This window comes from Macaca nemestrina, chromosome 13, assembly GCF_043159975.1.
Source record: "Macaca nemestrina isolate mMacNem1 chromosome 13, mMacNem.hap1, whole genome shotgun sequence".
Lineage (NCBI taxonomy): Eukaryota > Metazoa > Chordata > Mammalia > Primates > Cercopithecidae > Macaca > Macaca nemestrina.
This window is the reverse complement of record NC_092137.1, coordinates 68,498,621-68,519,649: the sequence shown is the minus strand read 5'-3', so window position 1 is coordinate 68,519,649 and position 21,029 is coordinate 68,498,621. Positions and strand designations below refer to the sequence as shown.

The following is a 21,029-nucleotide window of genomic DNA, read 5'->3' as shown; positions in this document are numbered from 1 at the left end:
TAATTCATGGCCAATGTAGTCGTTCTGGGGACTGGACCCAATTCCCTGTGTATTTAAAAGTTTCTCCATTTTGGCTCATGGGATCATGAACTATTCCTAGCTCTGCACAAACTCCCAAAAGTTACTCAACCTGCTACTAGTTCTTTTCCTGGACTTAGGAAGTTTCCTCTCAGACTTAAGCAGAGACTGGAGGAGACTTTTATGCAGATCTCCAAAGGTCTCTCATGCGTCTCCCTTTTCTAAAGTACTCTTCCTCATAAGTCTAACCTCCTTGGCCTTACGAACTTCATGTATCTCTGACTTCTCAATTCAGCAGTGTCTTGGGACTGTGTTTCTGTTCCCCGTTCCTGTGCTGCAACCTGGAAACTTTCTCCAGATAGTAAGCTGGGACGTAGATCCTAAGGGCTTACCTCTTTTGTTATGTAGGTGATCACAGATAATGCCTGATGAATGTTGTTTGATAAAATTTTTCTGATTTAGTAGTTTTTTAAACACTGGTCGAGTGGTTCATGTAGCATTTCTCCTTCATAGGCAGATGTTACTAAATTTTTAAATCAGTATAGTGTAAGGAAAGTCTATCTTGAACTTAAGGCAAGTGGATTTATTTAAGGACCTCATCATCGAGTGATCTTGTCAATAACTTGGTCATGTGGGATGATGTTTGAATTCTTCAAGCTTTCTTATATAAACTTAAAACATGTTAGCTTTAGAACTTTTTTTATGTTTAGATGTAATTTTATGTTTTTTTTTTTTTTCAGTTGAGTGGTTCTCTTAGAAGTAAATGTCAGTACCTTATTGGGTATATCTCTCACAGTATCTATCATTATTTTGGTATTTCCCAATCCTAGACTGGAGCTATTGGCTAGAAATTCACTGCAGAATTAATTTACCTTCAGAAATGCTATTTTTTCCAGTTAAGTCTGATATAATAATTTACAAACTGATGTGTATTTTTTGTTTAAATGTAATTATGCATTAGATTCAGGGATCAATAAACTATAGCCCACACGCCAAACCTGAATGAAACAATTACTGATAAATGTAATACTCCCAGCTAGTAGCTTAAGAAGCTGACCATGAGGGGGTGGGGAGAGGAGTATAAAGGGGAATGTCCAAGACTCCTATTTTTTACTAATGACTAAGCATGAGGAAGACTGAACATGGAACAAAATTATATTGACCATATTGACAAAATTATCTTTATATTGCCATGTTTTGCTTTGGTTTCCTTTTTTAAATGGAAGGTAAACTATGAAGACATTCTTGCTGTAAAAGTTCGAACAATACAGAATATGGAGTAAAAAGTGGGGAATGTAGGGTAGAGATGGTGGTGCTCCTTGGGAGAGTGACTACAGAGATATGAGTTGTCTTAATTAAAGGATTTTACTTAGCTTTCTAAAAAGTATTGGTTTTTATTGTGAAGGCAGTGGGAGCTATTGAATTTTAGCAGGGATGTGATGTCAGTTTGGGACAGATTGTGGTTGCAATAATGTTTTGGATATATGGATTCCAAGTTTAGGAGCATGACGAGTTATTCCTTGTTAATGGGAAAGTCCTTAGGAGCCCTGGCGTGGTTGGTTCTTAGGTCTTGTGGACATTGTCTAGCTGGGAGTGATACAGATAAATAGGTGAGATAGATGGTATCGTTTACAAAGAATTGATAACACTCTAAAGGTTAGTGGGCTGGAGAAAAAAGGACCTAGTTTTAAAATCCTGCTTGAAACTACCATATAACTACTTTTTACCTTCACTTATAAAACAGTAATGATACTTATATATATATATTTTTAAAAACCTTACAGTGACAGTGCAAAATTTAGTAAATAAAATACCGGTATGCTTTTGAGAGTCTTGCAAGAAACATACTTAACTTTAAGATAGAGTGGAATAAGGAAAACAAAAAAAGCATTAAAAAAAAATTGAGCAAGAATATGTAAGGCAGTGAAGATAAGAATCATGGTAAGAATATTAAGATCAATTAAGTAATGTGCGAAATAAGCAGAAATCCATTTCTATTCATTAATATCAAGCTTTATTAATGTTTGCTTTCTTTTATCCTTACTTTAACATACATTTGATATTTAAAGTGACCTAATATTACCAGTTATGGAAAATTGCAATTATCTGCTATAACTTGCAAGAAAAAGACTAGCTGTTGGTACCATGTCAGTTAATTGAATGCGGTAACTTACTGATTAGACTTTAGGTTTACATAGGATTAAAGGTATGTTGAGCAGTTTAAAAGCCAGCCACACTAAAAAAAAAAAATTTAGGTTTTCAATAGCTTCTGAAGATATATATTTAAATATGCCAATGTTAATTGTACAGTTGAATTAATAGCAACTGTATACTTATTGCTATTTAATTGCTAGGCAGGGTCAAGGTTAGAATATAGGATGCTTGGTATTCAATTTATCACTGAACTTTAAAAATTTAACTTATGTTACTTTAAATTCTATAGACGATTTTAAAGATCTTAATGATTCTACTTCTGAGTCTATTACACTACTTGGGATTTTTACTGTTTTAGATTTAGAAGTACTTTTGATTCCACTGCTAATCAAATGGTGTGATCTTCCAGCAGATATTTGACCTCCCTGGGCCCAGTTCTCAGAGTCGTTAAATGTAGGCATTGACCCAGGTGTCTAGTTTTTCTAGAACACTTTTTTCCTTAAGTATATTTCACGTAAAATCCTAGTATAGAAAACGGATAGGTTTACTTTTTTTATATATATAAATTAGGAGTTCAGATAAATTATGTTAAGTTATGGTCTATTCATGAAATAAGACTTTGTATGAAAAGAGAAATTTGAAATGGTTTTCAAGTGGCTGGCTATCAAGTTAGACTCACCTTTCCATTAATATTTTTCTTATTTTAGTTGCTCAGCATATAGAAAATTACGTTTCAATACAGGGAAAAATGGTAACAGATTTCTGTTTTTTTCTTTTTAACAGCTCATTTTGTAGTCTCAGGAAACTCTTCAGTTAGAGTTGGCAAGGGAATCTTTGTTCTAAGCTCTACCGCAAAATCAATTCACCCAGCAAGACAAGTTGGAGCATTGACAGTCCCTAATGTGTTCAAATTTGGCATATAACATATTTAGGGTGTTAGAAAATATTTAAAATATATTGCAATCAAATGTTTGCGTAAATCCTAAGTGACAGAGCCATAAATCAGAACAGTTTGATTCAAGAACTCTTTCTACAGTATTATTATTTGTTTTCTTACTTATTTTTTAAAGATATAAATGTAATTTATAGATGTGGTCATGTTATTAGTTTATGCCTTATTTCCCTATGTTTTTTGACTTAAAATATTTAGGTTTAATATTTTAAAGAAATTTGTGCCTATTTTATGACTAATTTCTTTTTTTCCCTCCTCCCCCAGGGAAATGAGGCAAGTTATCCTTTGGAAATGTGCTCACACTGTAAGTCATATTCTTGTTTTCAAGAGTTACTTTTATTCACTCATCTCTGTCTCTGCGCGTTTGTGTGTGTGTGTATATCATATACTTCTGTAATGTATATTTACTTACCTTTGTAGCAATGTTAGCCCTTAGCTATTTAAAATGGATAGTGAATTTGACACACAGTCTTTTTATGTTACCAAAGTAGGAATATTTTTAAATAGACTTGTTTATTACTAATATCTACACTGTGCTATAGTTATAAATAAACCCCAAAATTTCAGTGTCTTTAACAGAAGTTTTTCAAGTGAAGTTTCAAAGCAGATTTGTAAGAATTCTTCTCTTTGATGACTCAGATCCAGCTGGGCTCCCTTGTCTTGGAATGCTACCATCTCTAATGCATGTTCCCAACATCAGTGAGGAAGAGGGAAATCCAAGGACCTGTAGGCAGTGCTTTTATCTGCCTCGGCCCAGAGGTGATTTGTATCAGTTGTGCTCATATTTCATATTTATAGGCCAGAGCTAGTTATGCAGCACCACCAAACTGCCCGTTTGGGGCTGAAAAGTACAGCTTTCCGTATTTTCTGGAAGGAGAGACAGACACAAGGCACACAGCATTCATTAAGTCCTTTTTTTTTTTTTTCGCTTTTTATTTTTTGAACAAATAGAATCACTAAGTTTTTTGTTTTTTACATTTTAGGGAGGGGTGGAGGTGATTCTTTCTCTGAAGAGCAAACTTTCAGAATAAAAGTCTGTGTGTAAAGCCTTTTTCTGATGTTTAAAATGTCTTATTTTTAAATTTGAAAAAGGTCTTTTAATGTATACCTTTGATAGAAGTTTAATATTTGAAAGATTGGATGTTAATTTAGAATTAATTTGCTTGTATTAATATTCCAGTAAGCCTTTTTTTTTTTTTTTTTTTTTTTTTTTTTTTTTTTTTAAAGACTTAGGCTAGACCAGTGGTCTGGTCACTTACCATATCCAATTTGATTGTATCTGTTAATGGGATGTTGTATCAAGGGCATGTTCATTTCGCCGTCCCTTTAAAAAATACAAGATCGTCCCTCTATGGTTTTCTATTACAATATAAATTTATTTTATTTGGTTACTGTTAGCTCTTAGGGTTAAGAATTAAGTCTAAAAAACCACTAATTGATGTATAAAACAACATTTATTCTTACAGTGTATTTTATTTATATTTTAGTATTTACTAATACAAAATAAGGACTTAGTAATTCTTAAGTCCTTGTTTACACTGTTCATATACATTGTAGTTTTATTTATTTAGCCTCATCTACTCTTTCCCCACCCACTTTCCCCTCCATCTTTGAATCCTAATTTCTTTATATCCTCTGAGCAACTTCATTCCCTTAATTTGGTTGTCTTCTATACTCTCCCATTGTAGTATGTTTGTTGGTGTGGAAACCAGAGTTTCATGTTATATTACCAAAGCTATTCAATACTATTTAAACTTTCTGGTATTTTAGAAACTAAAACTCACAAGTACATATCTCAGATTCCTTTGCAGTCAGAATTCTTAATGTTACTTTATTTCTGCCACAGATATACTCGTGAGATATGGAAGGTAGAAGTGAATTAGAATTTGTTATTTTCCTATTTTTATTGTTTCTGCTGGTAGGATTCTGGTTGTGATTTGGATTTGTGTGGTGTGTGCAATGCTCTGGAGCCAGAAGCTTTCAGATTTACTATGCAGCTTCCTTATGGACAGGGAATACAGGTTGAGTATTCCTTATCCAAAAATCTTGAGACCATAAATGTTTTAGGTTTTGAATTTTGGGGGTTTTGGAAAACGGGTGTACCTCTTTTTTTTTTTTTTTAAACTTTTATTTTAGGTTCATGGGTATGTGCAGGTTTGTTATATGGATAAACTGTGTGTCACGGGGATTTGGTATACAGATTATTTTGCCACCAGGTAATAAGCATAGTAGCTGATAGGTCATTTTTTGATCCTCTCCCTCCTCCCACCCTCCACTGTCAAGTAGGCCTTGATGTCTGTTGTTCCCATCTTTGTGTCCACCTGTTCTCATTGTTTAGATCCCACTTACAAATGAGAACATGCAGTATTTGGTTTTCTGTTCGTGTGTTTGCTTAGGATAATGGTTTCCAGCTGCATCCGTGTTGCTGCAAAAGACACGATCTTGTGTCTTTGTGGCTGCGTAGTATACTATGTTGTATATGTACCTCATTTTCTTTATACAGTCTACTCTTCATGGGCATTTAGGTTTATTCCATGTCTTTGCTATTGTGAATAATAAATTGTGAATAGTGTGAATATATGTGTCCATGTGTCTTTACGGCAGAATGATTTATATTCATTTGGATATATACCCAGTAATGGGATTGCTGGGTCAAATGGTAATTTTTTTAAGTTCTTTGAGGAATAGCTGCACTGCTTCCCACAACGGCTGAACTAATTTACATTCTCACCAGTAGTGTATAAGCGTTCCCTTTTGTCTGCATCCTCGCTGGCATCTGTTACTTTTTGACGTTTTAGTAATAGCCATTCTGACTGGTGTGAGACAGTATCTAATTGTGGATTTGATTTGCATTTCTCTAATGATTAGTGATGTTGAGAATTTTTTTCGTATGATTTTTGGCCACATGTATGCCTTCTTTTGAAATGTGTCTGTTCGTGTCTTTTGCCCACTTTTTGATGGGGTTATTTGTTTTTTTGCTTTTAGGTTTAAGTTCCTAAGTTCTAAGTTCCTAATCTCTAAGTTCCTTAGAGATTCTGGATATTAGACCTTTGACAGATGCGTAGTTAGCAGATGTTGTCTCCCTTTCTGTAGGTCGTCTGTTTTACTCTGTTGATAGTTTCTTTGGCAGAAGCTCTTTAGTTTAATTAGGTCCAATTTGTCAGTTTTTGTCGTTGTTGCAATTGCTTTTGGTGACTTTGTCATGAAATCTTTGCCAGATCCTTTATCTAGAATGGTATTTTCTAGCTTATCTTCCAGGGTTTTTATAGTTTCAGGTTTTACATTTAAGTCTTTTATCTGTCTTGAGTTGATTTTTGTATGTGGCATAAGGAAGGCAGTTTCAATCTTCTGCATATGGTTAGTCAGTTATCCCACTTATCCCAGCACCACTTATTGAATGAGGGAGTCCTTTTCGCTTGTTTTTGTCAACTTTGTTGTAGGTGTGCAACATTATTTCTGTGCTCTCTATTCTGTTCCATTGGTCTGTGTATCTGTTTTTGTACCAGTTCCATGCTGTTTTAGTTACTGTAGCCTTTGTAGTATAGCTTGAAATCAGGTAGTGTGATGTCTCCAGCTTTATTCTTTTTGCTTAGGATTGCCTTGGCTATTTTGGTTCCATACGGATTTTAAAATAGTTTTTTCTAATTCTGTGAAGAATGTCATTGGTAGTTAAATAGAAATAGCATTGAATTTGTCAATTGCTTTGGGTAGTATGCAGGCGTATCTCGTTTTATTATGCTTTGATTTATTGTACTTTGCAGCTAATTGTGTTTGTTACAAATTGAAGGTTTGTGGTTACGCTATGCCAAGCAAGTCTGTCTCTGCCATTTTCCCAGCAGCATGTTTTCACTTCCTGTCTGTGTCACATTTTGGTAATTTTTGCAGTATTTCATACTTTTTCATTATTATGTCTGTATGGTGGTCTGTGGTTAGTGAATGTGGCAGCATGAACAGTGTCCATTAAGATGGTGAACTTAGTCCAGTTGTCTGTGTTCTGACGGCTGCACTGACTGGCCATTCCCACAACTCTGTCCTTTTCCTCAGGCCTTCCTGTTCCTGAAGACAGCAGTATTGAAATTGGACTAGGCCGGGCGCGGTGGCTCAAGCCTGTAATCCCAGCACTTTGGGAGGCCGAGACGGGCGGATCACGAGGTCAGGAGATCGAGACCATCCTGGCGAACACGGTGAAACCCCGTCTCTACTAAAAAATACAAAAAAAACTAGCCAGGCGAGTTGGCGGGCGCCTGTAGTCCCAGCTACTCGGGAGGCTGAGGCAGGAGAATGGCGTAAACCCGGGAGGCGGAGCTTGCAGTGAGCTGAGATCCGGCCACTGCACTCCAGCCTGGGCGACAGAGCCAGACTCCATCTCAAAAAAAAAAAAAAAAAGAAAAAAGAAATTGGACTAGTTAATAACCCTACACTGCCCTCTAATTGTTCAAGTGAGAAAGAATTAGATATGTTTAATTTTAAATCAGAAGTTAGAAATGATTAAGCATATTGAGGAAGGTGTGTCGAAAGCCCAGATAGGCCTCTTGTGCCACACAATTAGCCAAGATATGGATGCAAAGAAAAAGTTCTTAAATGAAATTAATAGTGCTAACTCCAGTGAACAAACGAATGGTAAGAAAATGAAACAGCCTTATTGCTGATATGGGTACAGTTTTATGGTCTGGATAGAAGGTCAAACCAGCCACAACATTCCCTTAAGCCAAACCTAGTGCAGAGCAAAGCCCTAACTTCAATTCTGTGAAGGCTGAGAGAGATGAGGAAGCTGCCGAAGGAAAGTTTGAAGCTAGTGGAGGTTGGTTCTTCAAGTATAAGGAGATAAGCCATCTCCATAACTTGCAAGTTCAAGCGGCAAGTGCTGATGCAGCAGGAAGTTATCCAGAAGATGAAGGTGGCACTGACTCTCGGGAACAGTGCAGCTGGTGACTTTAAGTTACAGCCAGTGCACAGTTATTCTGTAAATCATAGGACCTTAAGAATTATGGTAAATCTCCTCTGCCTGTGCTCTATAAATGGAACAACAAAGCCTAAATGGCAGCACAGCTGTTTACAGCATGGTTTACTGAATATTTTAAGCTCACTGTTGACACTTACCTCTCAGAAAAAAAGATTTCTTTCAAAGTAATCCTGCTCATTGACAGTGCAGCGAGTCATCCAAGAGGTCTGATGGAAATGTACATAGAGAGTAACATTTTCATGCCTGCTAACACAACATCCATTTTGTAACCCATGGAGTAAAGAGTAATTTTGACTTTCAAGTCTTATTACTTAAGAAATGCATTTTGTAAGGCTGTAGCTGTCTTTGATAGTCATTCCTCTGATGGATATGGGCAAAGTAATTTGAAAACATTCTGGAAAGGGCCAGGCACAGTGGCTCACACCTGGAATCCCAGCACTTTAGGAGGCCAAGGTGGGCGGATCACCTGAGGTCAGGCATTTGAGACCAGCCTGGCCAACATAAACCCCGTCTCTACCAAAAATATGAAAGTTCGCCAGGCATGCTGGCATATGCCTGTAATCCCAGCTACTCAGGTGGCTGAGGCACGAGAATGGCTTGAACTCCTGAGGCAGAGGTTGCAGTGAACAGAGATCACACCACTGCACTCCAGCCTGGATGACAGAGCGAGACCCTGTCTCCAAAAAAAAAAAACCTGGAAAGGATTCACTATTATAGATTTGCCATTGAGAACATTCTTGATTCATGGGAAGTCAAAATATCAGTATAAACAAGAGTTTGAAAGAAGCTGATTCCAGTTCTTATGGATGATTTTGAGGGGTTCAGGGCTTTCATGGAGGAAATAACTGCAGATGTCATAGAAGGAGCAGAAGAACTAGAATTAGAAGTGGAGCCTGAAAATGTGGCTGATTTGCTGCCATCTCATGATGGAACTTGAACTCAGAGATGAGGAGTTGCTTTTTATGGGTGAGTGAAGAAAGTGGTTTCTTGATATGGAATCTACTGGTGAAGATGCTGTGAACATTGTTGAAATGACAACAAAGGATTTAGAATATTCCATAAACTTGGCTGATAAAGCAGCAGCAGGGTTTGAAAAGACTGACTCCAATTTTGAAAGAAGCTCTACTGTGGGTAAAATGCTGTCAAACAGCATTGTATGTTACAGAGAAATCTTTTATGAAAGGAATTGTCGAATGATGTGACAAAACTTTATTGCTGTCTTATTTTAAGAAATTGTCACAGCCACCCCAATCAGCCCGTGGCCATCAGCATTGAAGTGAGACCTACCAACAGCAAAAGGATTATAACTCACTGAAAGCTCAGATGATCCTTAGCATTTTTTAGCAATAAAGTATTATTATTATTATTATTATTATTATTTTTTGGAGACAGAGTCTCGCTCTGTCGCCCAGGCTGGAGGGCAGTAGCGTGATCTCGGCTCACCGCAAGCTCCACCTCGCAGATTCACGCCATTCTCCTGCCTCAGCCTCCTGAGTAGCTGGGACCACAGGCGCCCGCCACCACACTCGGCTAATTTTTTTGTAGTTTTAGTAGAGACGAGGTTTCACCATGTTAACCAGGATGGTCTCGATCTCCTGACCTCGTGATCTGCCCATCTTAGCCTCCCAAGGTGCTGGGATTATAGGTGTGAGCCACCGTGCACGGCTGCAATAGAGTATTTTTAAATTAAGGTGTATATGTTGTTTTTTAGGCATGTTATTGTACACTTTGTAGACAACAGTAGTATGTAAACATAACTTTTATATGCACTGGAAAACAAAAAGATTCATGTACTTCACTTTATTCACTTTATTGTGGTGGTCTGGAAGCAAACTTAAAGTGTCTCTGAGGTATGCTTGTATTTGCATTATATATACTGACTGAGCATCCCAAATCTAAAAATTTGAAATCCAGAATACTCCAAAAAGCATTTATTTTGCATGCCATGTCAACACTCAAAAAGTTTCATATTTCAGAACATTTTGGATTTCGGATGTTTAGATTTGGGATGGTCAAACCATATGTTTTTTGATGGCCTCGTTCTGTAGTGTAGTTTTGTGAATTGTTCCTAAAAGTTCAACCCAGACTCATTTTTTAGCCTCCTAACAATTTTTAGCATTGAAAAACAACCTTTGCTTCAACTACCTAGAGTTAGATTTTGTTGTCTGTTGAACCCACGAAAAATACAATTCCAGGAATGCTGTAGGCTGTACACTCTCAAAGTAATGGAAATCTGGATTGGTTATCTGACTTAGTCGGATTTGGAGATAATAATGATCCCATTATCATGAACAAATTGGAACATGAAATAACTTATTTTATGGTTACATAAAATAAAGTGCTTATTGAAGGCAGAACTTTGGTAGACCAAATTGCTATTGTAAAATATTTGGAGAATGAGGAGCATAAGGAGTGTGGATTGGCTGGTTACTTTTGGCTGTATTGGAGAACTTAAAGAAAATGACTTACTTAGAAGTTCTTGATTGAAGGACCAGTTAAGATGACCAGGGAGCTTAAAAATAATAAGATCTTTTGTGTGAAAGGACAATGGTTGGGAAAGAGGAGATTGTAAGAGTTGGAATAGAGGCCAATAGATTAAAATAACATGAGGTTCTAGAACTCCCACAACCATTCTGAGCCTTCCTTGCAAGCAGACATAGCCTCTTCAACCCCCGTTTCATGAGGCTGGTCTTGCCTTGCTTGAGGAGACCTCTTACCTTGAGATAAGATGTCACTCTGTTTTGTATTAAGACCACTTTCCCATTGCTCATTATGTTTCAGCAATCTCCTTTTTTTCCCCCAAAACACATGTCAATTTCTTTCATTCCTATTACCACCTTCGCTTGTTTATGAGTTTGGGTAGAGTGGTCTTTGGTTGGCTCTTTATTTGACTAACTTTATTCTCCTTCAGCTGTCAGGTATTAATAGTACCCTGATTTGTTTTTGTTGGGGCTTTTTTGTTGTGTCTTACAAACTTAGATAGAGGGAGTTTAAAACTCGACAGAGGGAGGCAAAGTCGGCCTCTGTTGCCCAGGCTGGAGTGCCGTGGCATAACCATGGTTCAGTGCAGCCTGGCTCACTGGGGCTCAAGCGATTCTGCTACCTCACTTCTGGAGTAGCTGGGACCACAGGCATGTACCACCACTCCTGGCTAAGCTTTTAAAAAACTTTTTTGTAGAGTCTGGGTTTTATGATGTTGCCCAGGCTTGTCTAAAACTTCTGGGCTCAAGCAGTCCATACACCTCAGCCTCCCAAAGTATTGGGATTGCAGGCATGAGCTACTATACCTGGCCTTTATTTTTTTTTTTAATAGCAGTTGACATAAACTCAAATTATTGTTTATTATCTATTTTGTAACTTCCACAGTTTTTTAAACTAAAAAAAATGGTGGTCTCTATGACCAGTTATCCATAATCTTTGCATCCCAATCACTACATTTTATTTTGCTATTTCCTCCCAGACTTTTTTTTTTAATGATTTTTTAAAAATTAAAAACAATTTTTTTTTTAGAGTCTTGCTCTGTCACCTAGGCTGGAGGGCAGTGGTATGATCTCGGTTCACTGCAGCCTCCACCTCCTGGGTTCAAGCAATTCTTGTGTCTCAGCCTCCCAAGAAACTGGGATTACAGGTGAGCGCCATCACACCTGGCTAATTTTTGTATTTTTAGTAGAAATAGGTTTTCACCGTGTTGGTCAGGCTGGTCTCAAACTCCTGGCCTCAAACAATCCACCTTCCTTGGCCTCCCAAAGTGCTGGGATTACAGGCATGAGCCACTGTGCCCAGCCTTTTTATGAATTTTTAATGTAATTAGGATCATATGAAGGCATGTATGTTTCTATTTTAAAACATGAAATAAAATGTTACATCTAGAATAGTGTTAGAATGGACCAAAACTAGACCTAATTACTACCCTCTAGACCAGGAATATTGGTAAACTGCTGCCTGCCAGCAGTTTTTATTACTAAAACATAGCCATTGGAACATAGCCATGCCCTTTTTTCTGTTTTCTGTGCTGCAGTGGCAGAGTTGAGTAATTGCTCAGAGACCATATGGTCAACAAAGCCTGAAAGATTTACCATCTGGCCTATTAGAAAAAAACTTATTGAACTATAGTGGCCTTCTGGACTTGAGAACTATAGTAGTTCTTGTAGACTATAGTGGGCTTCTGGACTTGAGAACTATTTTTTGAGTCACTACTGCACCGCTAACCTATCTCCAGAATATGGTGAAGACAGAAGTTACAAACTGGTGCTTTGGGTGTTATGCAGATCTATAATACTTGTCTCCGGTAAAGTCAGTGTGTCAGATTTTTTTTGTTGTTGTTGGTGGTGAGACAGAGTTTTGCTCTTGTTGCCCAGACTGGAGTGCAATGGTGCGGTCTCGGCTCACTGCCACCTCCACCTCCTGGGTTCAAGCAGTTCTCTCTCAGCCTCCCAAGTAGCTGGGATTGCAGGCACCCACCACCATGCCAGGCTAATTTTTGTATTTTTAGTAGAGATGAGGTTTCACCATGTTGGCCAGGCTTGTCTCGAACTCCTGATCCCAGGCGAGCCACCTGCCTCGGCCTCCTAAAATGCTGGCATTGCAGGTGTGAGCCATTGTGCCCTGCGATGAGTCTGTTTTATAGTTTCTCTAGAATGGAAAGAGTTCCGCTCAAAATTGAGCTTCTGCTTACCGTTTAGTTTGAGCATGTGACGTGAATTATTCCTCCACTTGACAGTGGAAAGAAAGAGGTGCAGAGGTCTGTAATTAGCTATGCTTTAGGCTGCAATAGAGTTGGGATTGGTTGTTGCTAGCATAAACTCCAATGGGGATGAGGTACTAGGACATTAATTTTTTATTTCTCAGTCAAGGAACAGAGGTCTTGAGGGAACCATAGTTCCCAGATTCTTTTCTGCTCATTCTTTAAATCTGGGACTGAGGGCCAGAGAAAAATGTCCTAGGGCAAAAAGCAGATGGATATTCCTTACATACATCTGGGATGGCAAAAGTCACAGTTTTTTCTTTGTGTGGTAAGCATTTGAAATAGATTTCATACACTGGTAAAGCTGTCCTTTTCAGTTAATCCTCAGAACTTAGTAGTAAGTCTTCTTTCTTATCACTTTAATCCACACTTTGATTAAACTGTTGAGCCTTGTCACTAAAGAGCTATACTTGTCATTGTTCACAGCCAGCTGTGAATCTGCCTAAATTATTTTGTCTGTTATATAGTTATTTTTTCCTGTTTGGTTCACTAGAATCTTATATGCTTTTTTATCATATTTTACTTATGATTTGGATCAATTTCCTCAAATGACCTTGTCCACATTAAAACTGCCACTTTCTTGGTTCACCCACACATTGTAGTAATTTTTTTTTTTTTGCTTTTTTTTCCAAAACCTCTTTACTGTTGGAAGAGCTTAGTTTTATTTAGTTTTTTTTCTGTGAATAGTACTGTCATTTTATAAGATTGTTTAAATCAGACCTTGACACACTTCACTATTTATACTTCCCTATTTAGGTTAATTCCTGTCGTGTCTTCTCATCCCTTTCATACCTAGCTCAAGCCAGTGTTCTCTGTTTGGCCTTGTTTAATTGCCCCAGCCCCAGTGTCCTCTCAGCTTTTCTTCTTTCAGTGTAAAGTTGTGCTGCTTTTTAAAAAAGTTAACAGGACTCTAAATTGCGTGCTGTAACATACTGTATTCTTTCATGTGCCACACAGATAAGTAAGCACCTACCAAGTACTTACAGATTAGCCACTGGGAAAAAGGGAAATACATAGATTATTACAGTATGAGTAAACTATTATGAGAAATAAAAACACAGGTTCCAAGGAGGAAAAATTACCTTTAGTTAAGGAAATTAAGAAAAGCTTCGTGGAAGGGGTGACATTTGAAAGCCGCGTAGGATTAGAATGTGGATTAATTCTTGTGTAGTTATTTCTTTCAGTCTCTTTATATGTTATCCACATCATCAACATTCTACCCAAACTTACCTGCATTACTGGTTTTAATAAATGATTTTGCTCCTAATGCTTGAGAAAACTAGGGACTAAGAAAACTTGGGGATGATTTAAGTGTTGGCCTCATTCCCCCCTCACCTCTGCCTGTCACAAGAGAAACTTGCCTGATCTCACATTTAATCTTAACCTCCTTTCCTTCAGTATCAGGCCTTCCCATTTTCATGGTTAGCCTTTGCTAACCATGTGCTTTTGATCTTGTGCCATCTCATCTCTAGGATCTTACTTTGTTAAATTTATCTTTATTTCCCCATATGTCTTCAGCTTCTTCCTCTCTTCAGTTTATAAACACAGTCAACTTCTCTTTGATTTTGATCCTGCATGTACCTTGAAGTTTCTCTCCGTTCTTTCCTGTATTTGAACCTCGAGAGCCTACACAATTACCTTTATTTCTTTATTTCTGCTAATTTCTTGGTCTACGGCAGTCTGGCTTTTGGCTGCTATAACTCCACTGACACTGCCATCAAGGTCATCTTCATTTTATCAACACATTGTCTAATTGCTACATCTGGATTGATTTTTAAAATCTACAAAATCATTTGTGACCTTTGGGGAAATTTGAACACTGATTATTTGATAATTAATTTTTAGGTGTGGTAATGTTATGATGTGTTAAAGAGTTTTTATCTATTAGAGATAATACTGTTTAGGCTGGGTGCGGTGGCTCATGCTTGTAATACCGGCACTTTGGGAGGCCGAGGTGGGTGGATCACCTGAGGTTGGAAGTTTGAGACCAGCCTGACCAACATGGTGAAACCTACTAAAAATATAAAAAATTAGCTGGGCATGGTGGTGCATGCGTGTAAACCCAGCTACTTGGGAGACTGAGGCAGGAGAATCGCTTGAACCCGGGAGGCGGAGGTGGCAGTGAGCTGAGATTGCGCCATTGCACTGCAGCCTGGCAAGAGTGAAACTCAGTCTCAAAAAAAAAAAAAATACTGATTAGTTACAAGGAAATGGTATGTCTGGGATTTGCTCTAAAATAACTGGGTGGGATATAGATAAAATATTTCTTATGTTTAATGGTTGAAACTGGATAATGAGCATATAGAATTCATTATACTCTTTTTTTCAACCTTTGTGTGTGTTTGAAATTTCTGTTATTGAAAAGTTGGGGCTTTTTAAATAAATGGAAAAGGGAAGAAGGAAGTAACCAATAATAAAATCAACAAGAAATAATTATTACAATTCAGAATGGCATGCAGATTTTAAGCTTTAATAAGTGACTATTTAAGCTAATTTTCACCAGTAAAAGAATTGGGACTTTGACAGTAGAAGCATAATGCCTGGCATAAAGCAGATGCTGAGTAAATATTGATTGACTGAATCAGCTAGCAAGAGCTCAGAGCTGGATTACATAGACAACTCGTTGGATAATTTTAAAGCCTGTATACCTTTGGGAAAACCTGGTAGTTACTAGTCACCCCATTTGTTTTCATACGTAATAACAACCCATAATGGTATGGTGCTTACCATGTCCCAGGAACTATTCTAAGCACCTTACATACATTAATTCTTTTAATCCTCATATTAGCCTCAGGAGAGGGGCACAGTTACTTTCCCCATTGTACAGATGAGAAAATAGAAGCAAAGAGTCTTTAAATAACTGGCTTAAGTCACACAGCAGGTGAAGTAACAAAGCCATGATTTGATCTTAGGCCATCGTGCTTCATAGTCAATATTTTTAATCACGGTATTATATGGTCTGTCTTTAGTAAATCTTACAAAATTAATGTTGTAATTGTCTACGTGAATAATTCTAGGTAAGACTAGATTTGTCTAAGACATAGGTATTCTGATATATATATATATCTGTCTCACAATATGTGTGTGTGTGTATATATATGTCATTCAGTTCAGTGTTGGATTTTTAATAAATTTATTGTAGGCCATTGTGACTTTATTTTTGTTGACTAACCTCTCTGGACTAGGAAATGTATACTCTGTTGAGGTGATTTGCTCAAAGTAGAGGCCTTAGTTCTAACTTGGCATGATAACTTGGAAAAGTGACTGAGTTGAAGATACTACTTTAGATAATTTAAGCGGAGGACTAGATTGGGGCACAATTGAAAGTAAGAGTGGAAAATCAGATTCAGCTAATTGTTGATAAAGCCAGTATAATTCTGAATGGTTTAGATAAAATTAGTAAACACAAGGGCTGTTTTGTAGACTAAATGTAGGTGAAAGATTAAATCTTTTATCTAAAAAGATTTATCATCTTTCTTTTGTTAGAAGGTCCCCTAAGAAGAGCTTGGCAGACTCTGAAGGAACCTCTCCCTTTGCATAATGAACTGCCACTAGAAACCTTCCTAGCCATTAGAACACTGTTTCTGTTTTTAGTAAACAGTTTCACATTCAAGCAGTTTTGTTTCTGGTTTGAGTATTTACAGGTGATGTGAAAGTTTAAGCATAATAACTTTGCTGTTAATGTTTGCTCTTAATCACGTTCGTCTCAGGAAGGTTTGCAGTTTTGAAAACAGTGTTTTCAGAGAAAAAGATTATCTGTAGTTAATTTGATTTCCTCCTTCATTTCAGCATTTTTTTTTTTTTTTTGAGACAGAGTTTCTTTCTTGTTGCCCAGGCTGGAGTGCAATGGCGCGATCTTGGCACACTGCAACCTCTGCTTCCTGGGTTCAAGTGATTCTCCTGCCTCAGCCTCCCAAGTAGCTGGGATTACAGGCGTGCGCCACCACACCCGGTTAATTTTGTATTTTTATTAGAGACGGGGTTTTACCATGTTGGCCAGGCTGGTCTCAAACTCCTGACCTTGAACTCCACCCACCTTGGCCTCCCAAAGTGGTGGGATTACAGGTGTGAGCCATTGTGCCTGGCCCTAAAATGCCCTTTATCATTAAAACATTGTATGCCATTAATTTTGAAATTGACTTGTGCAGTTGTTGCTTTAGATTAACATCTTCATAAATATATCATACAGTTAATGTTTCTTAGATAATTTACCAGCTGTCATTTATCATTTACTTGGTAGTTTAGTGATCTGAATTCTAATTTATTTCACCTAGTCACTGAGAATTACTTATGCTTTGCCCGCTCTCAGTAAAGCATTAGAATTGAGTAATGACGAGAAGAACAAAGAATTTTCTTAAGTATAGTACATGGACTTAAATGGTTTGAGTTACCTTGTTTGAGGGTTACAGACCTTTTTTAAAAATCCCTGGATTCAAATTAGCCAGGTGTGGTGGCAGGCGCCTGTAGTCCCAGCTAATCAGGAGGCTAAGGCAGGAGAATGGCATGAAACTGGGAGGCGGAGCTTGCAGTGAGCCGAGATCATGCCCCTGCACTCCAGCCTGGGCGACAGAGCAAGCCTCCGTCTCAAAAAAAAAAAAAAAAAAAAAAAAAAAAAAAAAAAAAAAAATTCCCTGGACTGTCTAGTATATTTTAAATATTTCAAGTTTTTAAACAAATAGTCTTAAGTAAAGGACTGGCCGGGCGTAGTGGCTCACATCTGTAATCCCAGCGCTTTGGATGGCCGAGGCGAGTGGATCACCTGAGGTTGGGAGTTCGTGACCAGCCTGGCCAACATGGTGAAACCTCATCTCTACTAAAAGTAGAAAAATTAGCCAGGCATAGTTGTGGGTGCCCGTAATCCCAGCTACTTGGGAGGCTGAAACGGGAGAATCGCTTGAACCTGGGAGGGAGAGGTTGCAGTGAGCTGAGACTGTGCCATTGCACTCCGGCCTGGGAGACAGAACGAGACTCTGTCTCAAAAAAAAAAAAAAAAAAGAAAACAAAGTAAAAACAAAAGGAAGGACTAGCTTTATTTTCTTTATCCGCACTGTCAAATTTTAGTATTGTGGCAGCACTAAGAAATTTGTAGTTTCAGTAATGGGATTCTTGATGTATAGTAATCTGGTTATCTGGCACAAATTTGAGTAGTTTGAAGAAGTCAGTTACTTTGGCTAGTGAAAAAGTCTAGCTATCTGCCTAACAAAAATAAAACTTCTTGGATCTTTCTCAGTGTTAGAGCAAAAGATAAAATATATGGAAAAATGTGCAAGGAAAGAATGATTTGGAGAACACAGTGATAGCATCTGACTGAAAGAAATTTCAGGAGCTATATTAGATAAAATAGAAGGGGAAATAATCAGTTAAATAAAAGGAGAAATTTCTCTTTCTTGAAAAATTGAAACTTTTGGTTAAAAGCATTCTGATTGCCAAGATTAGATGAAAGAGCATCTACATTTAGTTTCAACTTCTTTTGTAACTTTAAAATTTCAAGAGTAAAAAAAACCCTAAAAGCCTCCAGGCGTAGAAGTTGTTACCTAAAAAGAATAGGAGTCCGCTGGCATTGGACTTCTTCGCAGCAGCAGTAGTTGGTAGAAGGCAGTGGAGTAATACATTCAAAGTTCTGAGTTTCTAATCCAGAATTTGATACCAGCCAAATGATCACTCAAATGTAAGAACAAAAAAAGACATTTTCAGAAATTTAAGGACTTGGGAAGGTTAGCTTGCATGAGTTCTTGAATATGTACCCAGCAAAATGAAATAGAAGTTCAAGAAAGAGGATGAAATGAGATCCCAGAAACGGAATTCCTAACTAACACACCAGTGAGAATCTCAGAATAACAACTATGCCGTAGGCCTAGAAAGCAGTTGGTTCAAATTAGAACGAAATGACAGAGTTGTCTATGAAGAATGGCTTCAGGAAGAAAGTAAAAACCATTATATGAATTGTGTGGTGGAATTTTTTAATGTTAAGATAAAGTCAACGAGAAAAAAAAGAAACTGGGGGATGCAGTATGACATTCTTGGCAGTGAACCACATTAAGCTTTGGAGGAGCCATACGTGTAAGTAAGTCTTGAATAATGGAGGCTGAAAGTAAAAGAAGACTCTTAAATATGCATTCTTTTGTGGAAATATAATTTTTTAAAAAGGAAAATAGGGTGGGGAGTGGAGTGTGGTACAAAGCTAAAGAAAGGTGCAACTAACATTCAAATGCAAAATCACATAGGAACAGTAGATAAAATAAGAGGAAGATCTGTAAAATGTGGTGTAATAGGATGGGACTGGACTTAATATATAGAACAAAGAAATGCTTTAGGAGCCACATCTTTTGAATAAGATGTATCATTGAACTAGGCAATATACATTTTAGTTTAAAAAAAATAAACAGTATGTCATTAAGCAGGGTTATTAATAACTGAGAATACTTGAAGATGTGTTTGTATGATATTATAACTACATTTTTATTAAATTTACTGCTTACCTTGATTTGAACCTTTTGAATAAGATGTGTCATTGAACTAAGCAATACACATTTTGGTTTTAAAAAATATTTCTTTAAGCAGGGTTATTAATAACAGAATACTTGAAGGTATATCTGTATGATACTATGAATACATGCTTTTCATTAACTTACTGCCTATATTGATTTGAACCATAAGGTGGATAAACCAAAAGGAGAAAAACAATAATACACAAGTCTTCAGTAGGGTAAACGTAATATACATGTTGAGAGAAGGGTTAGAAATGACGTCTTAGAAATCCATGGTCTGATTTTTATCTACCTGGAGTGGGAAGACTCTTACTCTCTTTTCTCCACATTTAGCCCAGAAATGCAGGTTGGGGGAATAGCAGTGATGCATAGTATCTCTTAGCCTAAGGCTCTTTGCTGATTCTTCAGATGGAACTAACATAGAAAAGAAATTAGATCAGAAAGTATTTCAAGAAATCCCAGTCAGCTCACTTTGTCATCAAGCTTTATAACATTGAGCAGCTTACCTAACTCCTTGGGTTTGTTTCCTCATCTTGAGTTTGTTGTCTTCAAGGTTTCTTGTGACTGTTTACGTTACATGGCTTTTCTATGCTGGATTGTCTTGTGAAGCTCACTGAGCTCTGAAAACAATTCTAAGAATGTATTTTTAGGATTGTTATAAGTGTTCAGCTTCTTTTGTGACATCTTTGGACATCATTCATTGGGTGAATGAGTTCTAGTGTGTTGGTCATTTTTAGTCATTTTTTTATATAAGGAAGGAAGAAGTCAGTGATATGTGGTATTTATATTTTGAAGGAGCAGTCTCGAAAACAAAACACAATCACAATATCAGTAATGAAAGCACTGAAATCATTACAGATCCTTACAGATGTTAAAAGGATAACAAAAGAATGTTATAAGCAATTTTATGCCAATAAGTTCTATACGTTAGATGAAATGGACAAATTCCTTGCAAAACAAATTACTAAAACTGACAATAAGAGGAAATAGAAAATCGTAATAGCCTTTTGTTAGTTAATAAAATTGAATTCATATTTCAAAATCTTTCTACAAAGAAAATACTAGGGTCAAACAGCTTTACTGGTAAATTCTGTCACATTTAATAAAAAGAAAGAAAGAAACCCAGTCTTATCTAGAAAATAGAAGCTAGCATTACCTTGATGGTAATACCAAAGACATTGTAAGAAAATCAATATGGAATATAAACCAACATTATTTGAGAATATATGTGCAAACAATCATTTAGTATTTGCAAGTCAAATTCAGTGGTGTGTAAAAAGGATGATATAACACATCCAAGGGGATTTTTATACCAGGAATGTGATTTTAACATTCAAAAATTAATGTGAAGCTCACTGAGCTCTGAAAACAATTCTTTTGTGACATCTTTGGACATCATTCATTGGGTGAATGAGTTCTATTTTGACCAAATAAAAGCGAAAAAAACCACATGATCTTCTCAGTAATTATAGTAAAGTGTTTGACAAAATTTAATATAATTCATGATATTAGTGAATTAGGAATAGAAGGGAACTTCCTCAGACAGATACTGGGCATCTACTAAAAAACCTTTGCTTTATTCATACTCATATCTCATGGTGAAAGGCTGAATGGTTTCCACCTAAGATTGGGGAAGAAAGCAAGATTTTCCACTCTTGACCACTTCTAATCACCATTGTATTAGGAAGTCCTAGTCACAGCATGGTCAAG

General features: G+C 37.0%; 1 protein-coding gene across 2 annotated transcripts in view; it reads left to right on the top strand.

The window, feature by feature from the left end:
* LOC105465186 (protein phosphatase 3 regulatory subunit B, alpha) overlaps positions 1-21,029 on the top strand; it is a 77,410-nt gene that overhangs the window by 36,339 nt on the left and 20,042 nt on the right. For both annotated transcript variants that reach the window (XM_011713459.2, XM_011713460.3), the window contains exon 2: positions 3,389-3,428. In XM_011713459.2, coding sequence (XP_011711761.2) covers positions 3,389-3,428 — 40 coding nt within the window. The remainder of the gene's footprint in view (positions 1-3,388; positions 3,429-21,029) is intronic.